Source organism: Cryptomeria japonica, chromosome 10 (genome assembly GCF_030272615.1).
Source record: "Cryptomeria japonica chromosome 10, Sugi_1.0, whole genome shotgun sequence".
Classification (NCBI taxonomy): domain Eukaryota; kingdom Viridiplantae; phylum Streptophyta; class Pinopsida; order Cupressales; family Cupressaceae; genus Cryptomeria; species Cryptomeria japonica.
Window position 1 is genome coordinate 742,580,038 of NC_081414.1, and position 9,127 is coordinate 742,589,164.

The window sequence follows — 9,127 nt, forward strand, 5'->3', positions numbered from 1 at the left end:
GCTCAAGTCTAGTACCCAATTACCCTTCCTTGATGTTTTTCTCATAAAAAATCCTAATGGAACTCTTAGTCATTGCTGGTTTCATAAAGCTGTCCATACTGACTTGTACATCCAATCCTCTTCCCACCACCACCCTATCCAAAAAGTTGGTATCATTAAAACTCTCACCTTAAGAGCCTATCGTATTTGTGATGATGAGAACTTAAACCAAAAGATCTCTCATCTTCATCATGTCTTTCAATTGAATGGGTATTATAACCAAAAAAAACTAAGGGCCCTAAACCATGCCAAATATTTCTTCCTATCCACCTCTAACATTAATTCTTCCCAACCTTTGCGTTTTCCTAGTGGTTCCCTCCCTTTTATCGAAGGTATCTCCTATGAGATCTATAAAATCCTTACCAAGAAAGTTCTTCGTTGTTCTTAGGAATAGGATACGCCCTCTTAAAGACCCCAAGGATGCTCTCCTAGACTCTAGAGTCTACAAGGTGGCATGTTGTTGTGGTTCCCCCTATATAGGTGAAACAAGTCGCTCTTTAAACACTAGAATCAAAGAGTGTAGTCTTCATATCAGGCATGATCATGTTCACAAGTTAGCCTTAGCTGAGAACTTTTCATCCATAAAACATCATATTTCTTTGGAAAACACTCTTTATCCTATTTAAGAATGACAACTATTACAAGAGAAAGTTAAAGGAGGATATAGAAATCTATAACCACCCTTCTAATCTCAATCGTGACGTGGGGTGGAACCATATCCCTTCTTGGCATCCTCTTCTTTCTTCCTTAAACACCCACTACCACCCCCCTCCTTGACCAATTTGTTCACCCTGCCTTGCCTCGCTCCTTCCATTTTTTCTTTCTTTTTGTTTGTTTCCTTGTTATTTTTCTTTGTTTTATTTCTATTTATTTAAGGAGTTATATATATATATATAGTGTGGGTGTGTGTGTGTGTGTGTATGCATATATACATATATGTATACTCATATGCATATTTTCTATCATTTGTTTGTGTGTATATGTATACATATATATGCATATTTTCTCTCTTTTGTTTGTTTGTTTATATATTATTTTTATTTTTATATTTGTTTAATATATATATGTATGTATATATATGTATACTTGTATAATTTCTCTCAATTTTTTGTTTTTCTATTTTGTTTGTTTGTATATGTTTGGTTTTTTTTATTTTTATATTTGTTTTTATTAATATTTTATTTCCTTTTTAGCCTTCTTTTGTCTTTTCATCCTTCTTGGGTTTTAGTCTCTCTTTTTATTATTTCTTTTGTTTTATTAGTTTTTATTTTTTTACTTATTTTTGTACAATTGTTTCCTTCAGTTTTTGTAGTCTTGTATTTCTTTGTCTCCTTTCATCCTTCTTCCTTGTGCATCCTCCCAAACCTCCCCCCCCCAACCTCAAATACCCCTTAAGTGAGCCTTTGTCTGCATTCTTTTTTTTTACATCTTTGGACACTCTCTTTCATCCTGATGATGGATCACAAAGTGTGATCCAAAACGTTGATGCAAAAAAGATATGCACAATCAAATCCAAAAATAGCTTACCTTTTTAGTTATGGATTGTGGAAGTTTGATCAAATTAATTTTACATAGTGTCAATCTACAATAAAATATATTGTTATTTCTATCTACAAACCATATGATTGTAGTAATCACAGATGTAGTGTTGTAAAATGTACCATTTATGATTTAGCACAACCTTACCATGAACCATACTTTGCATCATTTTCCTCATGAAGCCAAATTGACTACAACAAAAATTTATGTGAATATGTGAGTTCTAGGGAAGGCCTTTATTCATTCCTTAGGTCACCCAATCATTATAGAGTACAGACTTTTGACAAAGTCTCTTAGAAGGTGCAAGTGTAAAGATTTATTAAACTATGATGTAATGGTTTTTAGAATACATGACACCTACAACTATTTTTTCTAATACTACATTTTCACATAGGGTACATTCACAATAACCTCTCTCATTTTTTCTTAACTCCAAACCATTTGGCCATGGCGACGATGGACGCAATGTTGTAAAGAGAATAATTTTACATTCTTTGCCTTTTGGGTCCTAACTTGCTATGTGAACATGTTGGAGTAGGTGGATGAATGCTAGAGATATTTCACCCCACTATCTTGATCTCTTTAACATACACAATGTTGGAAAAGATACTTAAGAGACCTATGCTTGAAAAGTTGCCAAAATATTATAGACTGGTTCTTTGAATCCACAACATATATGAGTACTTTATTTTATTCTAAAACTTCACATGGGGTCCCTCCATTGTGATTTTTCTTAGTTTTTCTTATCTTCAAGCTATTTTTTTATTAGGATGCTTAATGTAGCCTTTAAAAAAAGTTATTTATGTTCAACAAAAACTTGTCAAGAGCCATATTTTGCATTCCTTTAATTGTGAAAAATAACTAACTTCAAGAAAAAATTGTAGGGTGTACTTGGATACTATTAAATACCCCATCTTACAACCCATATATCCTAATGTTATAATATCATGATCATTGTCAAGATATTTATTGTTTTGATTACAAAAGAAAACTGGTTTTACAGGGACCCAAAACCCAAAACCAACAAAAAGAACCAAAAACTATCTTAAAAAACAACCATCTAGGACCCAATAGAAAAACCAATGTGAACCACCCCATTAAGAGAAAGGCAATGTATCCCCACAGAACATCAACCAAGAACAAAACAAAACTTCTAAAGAACAAAACTACAAAATTTTGACCAATTTTTCATTCTTCTAAATGACATCCTTATTGATATTTTTGACTTTCTTAATGGTGACGTTAATAGGGGTCATACCCTTATCCTTTCTATGGAGCCTCATTGCTGGATTAGGTAGGGGCTTCTCATTTGCATCTAGATCGACATCCACATCCTCCGAGGGAGCCTTCAGTTTCTTACGAGTGCCAACATTCACAACCTTAGCTTCCTTGACCATCTTAGTGCTATCAGTGGGGGACTTGCCTTGAGAAATAGCATGAAGAAGTTCGTCTTGTTCATTGAGTCTATAGAGACCATCATTGGTATTATCGATGACGGATATACTCACATCCACCACCGCACTCAAACTATACTAAAGTTTATAAGTAATTTTCTAGAGCCTTAATGCGCTCTTCATTGTCTGCCTTAAGGTCTTTACTCCCATTAGCCAGTGTATGCGTATTTGCAAGAATACAATCTAGGTCCTTATTGGACGGATTGGCCTTTGCCTTAAGATTATTAACCTCCTAAAAAATTTAGGTGAATAGGGTATTTTCGTTATCATATAAATTCCTCAAGTTAATATTCCTACTAGTATTCTCAGGGACCGAGGAACCCATCTCCCTAGGAGTAAACCCGCCACCATCAATAGGCATAAAAAAATTGACACCCTGATCCTCCATAGGCCTATCCAAATCAATCTAAGAGGCATTCAGTCGCTTAGAAAAATTCTTATTGACATTGACAAATGGGGGCCCAAAGATCTTGGTTTTACCCTTAGCATTCGACATAGAAACCCTAGCCACCCTTTTACCCTTGACCTCTTAACTAGGGTCCACCAAATTAGGGACATATTCAGGGTTGTCCTCCTCATCAAAGAAAACATTTTTCTTTCTACCAGTAGTTTTAAGGATTTTGGACGATGAGGGGCCCTATTTATTATAAATGAGAAAGACCTCATCCCCATTGGAGTCCACCTCTTCATCAGAAAAGGTGTCCCCATAATGAATATGAACATTCTTCTTGCATTCAATACTAATTTTAGCCCTCAAATTCCTCTCAAGATGGATAGCCTTGGCATACTCCATAATCAACAAGATTAAGCCCTCATGGAGAATAGGGGAGAACACACTTTTCTCATGAGCCCTAATGCTATAATTCAACAACACGACCAAATAAAAGGGCAAGGAAATAAACTTGCTATCCTGAAAATGATTAATAATGACGAAGTGATAGGTAAATAAGCTACAAAATTTATCGTTAAGGGTGAGGTAGCACATGATAACCCCCGAGACCTCCTTCCATGCCAAGATATTTATTGTTAATATTAATGATTATAGATAATTTTTCATTAATAATCTATATTTGATGATGATTACAATACTTTATTTATTGGAAATTTAGAAGGCATATATTTTCCTTTATTAATTAGTGTTGGCAATTAAATAAGCCTCATGTTTACATGATTATATAAAAGGTTCTTGGAACTATTTCTAAATAAATTTGAATTCAATTCTTGTTATATAGACTTCTAGATGTTTCTACATTATTGCACTTTTATGCACTTATGTACTTTTGTATTCCTTTGTATACATGTATGATTTTGTGATATTTAATATACATTGTTGTGCTCCAACATGTATGATTTGTGTGTCAAATGGGTAGTATACGAAGAAAAGAGGGGTAAGTTTCTAAAGAAGGGAAGTCTCTACTTTAACTAGTATGTCGATAGTCAACTGAGAAAGGTGTTTTGGCCAAAGCATATTTGATCTCTTAGTAAATTATTTCTATTTGATCAAATTTATGCTCTACAATCTCTTCTGCATTATGATATTATTACATTAGCATCTAAAATATTGATATATTATGTTATACTAGATTCCATCACCCTAATAGTTTTGAGTTGCTATGGATTCTCGTGTAGGGTTACATATTCTTCAATGGAAGAATTCTAATGAAGTGTAGTGCTTCACAATTGCACAATAAAGTTCTCTAATGATGTTATTGCCCATGGTATGCTCAAGTGGAGATTGTAAGTTAGGATTGCCATTGATTATGTACTTTATGTACTCATTATATTCAATCTTGTGGTCTCTTGTAAATAATTTTTTTTTTCTTGATCTTGGATTATAATGTATTTAAATTGTACATTGTTTTTTAGGAACAAGACTCTATTCTCCTACTTGAAAGAGCTTGTTGATTTAATTAATACTTAATTATGTGTTAATGTTGTATTAATTAAATTTAATATATGGAAGTCCTCACATAACTCTCTCTTTATCCATGGTCCTACAAAGAACGTCAAAAAGATATACAAAAAGATCCTAAGGACGTCTAATGTAATCAAATAAAATTTGGCTCAGAATAGGTTCGTTGATGATGAGATCATAGATTGTGACATATGTGCTTCGTTTTATAGTGATGAAGCATATGCACCATGTTTCATTCAAGAAATGTATCCCTAAGCACTTAGCATGTGTAAAAATAAAAGCTGCAAAGGAAAGGTATTGGGGCTACATGAACAAGGTCCTCTTCAACCACCCTATTAAATTTAACTTCAACACATTTGGCTTAGGATATATGCCATTAATGGAAAAATCGTATGACACTAATAAACACCTTTAATACTATGGTTATAATGTTAGAATGGCAGGAGGTATTCCCTATTGTCAAATCTGTGAAAACATAACACTTTAAACACTCCACTAATTTCCCCCACTTCTGTATTGATTTAAACATATATACAATTAGACCTACCACTACATCTTCCATTGACCTTCCACTCATCCCCTCAAAAACTTATTACTTGAGAGCAACAAGATCCTTTATCTTTGGACATATTTGAAAATGATGAAGCTATAATTGAACTCGTGGGATTCCATGAGAATATTCCAACTAGTGACTATAGTTAGATTTTGAAATTAAATTAGATGCAACAACCTATTTTGAAGAAGAAGTTGAGTTCTTTAGTATAAACTTTCCAAAAGAAAGAAAGAAAAATTCTACATAATGACAAGATTGGTCAATAATTCTAATAAAAAAATCACATGACATCAATCTAAGAATAGAAAATCAAATGGAGAAAATGTTCATGTCAAAACAAACCCTTAAAAGGAAAAGGGCAAAGAGAGAAAAGCTTGAAAAATTATTTCAAAAATCCAAAATCACTAAGCAAATGTAGTATTAGAGTTGGCCTAGTGGTGGAGAACTTGTGCTCTTGAAAGAGAGGTCACAAGTTCAAATTCTGCAAGGGGATAAGGTATGTACGCCTCATCTTAGCACAATTAGATAGCCTCTTAGCACAACATGGACTATAAAATAATCTTTCTTTCTCTCTATCACTAAAACATATCCTTTATTTTAGAATCAATCTTTAACTTATTCCTTGTCATATCCCTTGTCATATCCCTTCAATTATGACGCACAAATGTGAAGTTTTTATTTATCTTCAACGACTAAATTGAATGCCTGCATTTGACATCCATCTTTACTCCACAAAATAGATGTCGGTAAGCGTCAAGGTGGCCCACGCTAACTGACAGCTATGGGGGCCCGACGAACTTTTACTTTTGAACCAAAAGAGCGCAACAGCATGTGGGTCGGTGGCACGCCCTGTAGACCAGTTTTATAATCACTTGACTATTTTCGGAACGTGCAGTACCAATGTTCTCGAGGTGAGCTCAAAACAATGTAGACTTGTTTGGCGTTTTCCACACGAACGTTAATAATGAAAGATACCGTGTTGAGGCCGATCTTTCACGCTACATATCTTTGAACGTTTACGTTTTGGTCAGGAAAATTGGGAGCCTTAAATCCGAATGAGCTTAGGAACCTTCAATCTGAATGATCTTTGCCCACATTTTCTGTAATAGAGCCTTTTCGTTTGCTCAAGCGTATACAAGCAATAATGGCCCGGCCCGCTCTCGTTCTTTTTTCCTGCATCCTCACCTTTTCACTCTCGCTTCTTCCTTGCGCTTCCCTCTCGCAGGACGGCGTAATTCTTCTTAAAATGAAAAAGGAATATTGCAGCGATACTGAAGCTTTGAACGATTGGAATGAATCTGATCAAAATCCGTGTGCTTGGAGTAGAATCTCTTGTGATACATTCAACAGCGTTACCAAAGTTAATCTAACGGGTTCTTTTATTTCTGGGAACTTGACTTCGGCTCTATGTAGCCTTCCTAATCTCACGACGTTGATTCTCTCATACAATGAATTCGGCGGTCCCTTCCCCGATGGCTTCTTGCATTGCAAGCGTTTGCGGTATCGTCAAACCAGTTCGCTGGAAGGCTGCCCAGATCTATCTCTGAATTGAGTGAGTTGAGAGAGCTGAACCTGGCAGGTAATTCTTTCAGCGGTCCCTTGCCCGAGGGCCTTTTCCATTGCAAGCTTTTGCGGCAGCTTGATGTAAAGAACAACAAATTTTCTGGAACGCTGCCCATTTCAATCTCCGAATTGAGCGACTTGAGAGAGCTGTGCCTGGCAGGTAATTCTTTCATAGGTCCCTTCCCCCACGGCCTTGTGCATTGCAAGCGTTTAGTGCATCTCGATTTGTCGGAAAACCTGTTGGCTGGAAGGCTGCCCAGTCGTATCTCCGAATTGAGCGAGTTAAGAGAGTTGAACCTGGCTTATAATGATTTCAGTGGCTCCATTCCTCCAGTCTTTGGAATGCTGCCAAATTTCGCAGTTCTCTTCCTCGACAACAATAGATTGAATGGGCCATTCAATGTTCTCGGGAATATGAAGTATCTGGTGAACTTCATGATTGGCAATAATCTTCCGCAACCTGGTGTCTTACCCAGAGGGCTTGGGAATTTAAAGGATTTGCAGAAGTTATCGCTATATAACTGTAATCTTGTAGGTGGAATCCCGGATTTCTTCGGCAGATTGACGCAGCTGGAGTGGTTGGATATGTCGTACAATCATCTACGGGGTAATATTCCGACCAGTCTAATGCAGCTTTCGACATTGGGAGAACTGCTTCTCAATCACAATAATTTGTTCCGGACGAATTCCTGCCAACATTCATCAACTGAGGAGCTTAACCATTTTGGGTCTTAGCGACAATGACTTGTCTGGACGCATTCCTTCCGAATTACAATGGGATTCACTGACTTATTTCAATTTATCCAACAATAACTTGTCTGTACACATTCCAGAAGTTCTAGACAAGCAGGCTTACAAAGACCGCTTACTGCCCAATCCAAGGCTATGCGGGGCTCAGATTTTAACGCTACCTTCGTGCTCCTCTCCATACAAGTTGTCACCTGAGAGATTGGCTACCATTCTGGTGGTACCGTTAATCATTGTAGCCGTGGCTTTGAGCTCCATTTGTCTTTGTCGTTCGTCTCTGAGGAAGCCAACTGACAGGCCATCGTGAAAAATGACGCCATTCATTTCGACAGACGTAGACGGATCGTACATCCTCTGCAATTTGAAGGAGAGTAACGTGATTAGATGCGGAGGTGCTGGGAAAGTTTACAAGGTCATTCTGCAGAACGGGCAAGCCGTTGCTGTAAAGAAGATCCGGAACAGGGGCAAATCAGCAGGAAATTTTAAGAGAAAAGGTGAGCGTGAAGAGAAAAAAATTTGGGAAGTTGAGGTGGATATATTGGGACTCATCCGTCATACCAACATCTTAAAGCTCCTCTGTTACATTTCAAGCGAAGAGTCCGATTACAAGCTGTTGCTTTACGACTTCATGCCCAACGGCAGCTTGTTCGACTGTCTGCACGGTGACCCAGAATCAGAAATGGTCCTCCAATGGCCGATGCGTCATCAGATCGCTCTTGGAGCAGCTCGTGGGCTTAGTTACATGCATCATGATTGTTCCCCTCCAGTACTGCACAGAGATGTCAAATCTAGCAACATCTTGCTGGACGGGGATTTTAGGGCTAAAATTGCAGATTTTGGTGTATCCAGAGTTCTTGATAGGCTGGGCGATGAGTATACGGTATCTGGTTATGTCGGGTCGCACGGATATATAGCCCCAGGTTAGATTTTTATATGTTCAATTTGTAATAATCTTATAAAGGATTTAGTACCATAACATTATAAATTTTGATTGTGCAGAGTACGGTCATTAGATTCAAAGTGAGCGAAAAAAGTGATGTTTATAGTTTGGGAGTGTTGTTAGAGGGTTGAAGCTACTGTGGTTCCAAAACAGATCTTTTGTACAGTATGATAGCGACGTGTTAATCAATCATAATAGTTTATTGCAAAATCAACAGTTTAAAACGTGCTACTAATATGAATGTTAGTCAATCCGTACTGTCATTTTGCAGCCAGAATAGATGCATCCTTGTTAGAGCTGGTGAATGGAATGAAGGCTACGAATGGGGCGTATGGCGAAGGAGTTGGGTTAGTGGACTGGATCCACAACACAATCAC

The 9,127-nt window shown here is 36.9% G+C and overlaps 1 protein-coding gene across 1 annotated transcript; it reads left to right on the plus strand.

The window, feature by feature from the left end:
* Window positions 1-6,644: 6,644 nt before the first annotated feature.
* On the plus strand, window positions 6,645-8,117 carry LOC131066186 (LRR receptor-like serine/threonine-protein kinase ERECTA). Its single transcript, XM_058000883.2, has 3 exons — window positions 6,645-7,000; window positions 7,093-7,641; window positions 7,697-8,117. The coding sequence occupies exons 1-3, from the start codon at window positions 6,645-6,647 to the stop codon at window positions 8,115-8,117; spliced, it is 1,326 nt and encodes a 441-aa protein (XP_057856866.2).
* Window positions 8,118-9,127: the final 1,010 nt, after the last annotated feature.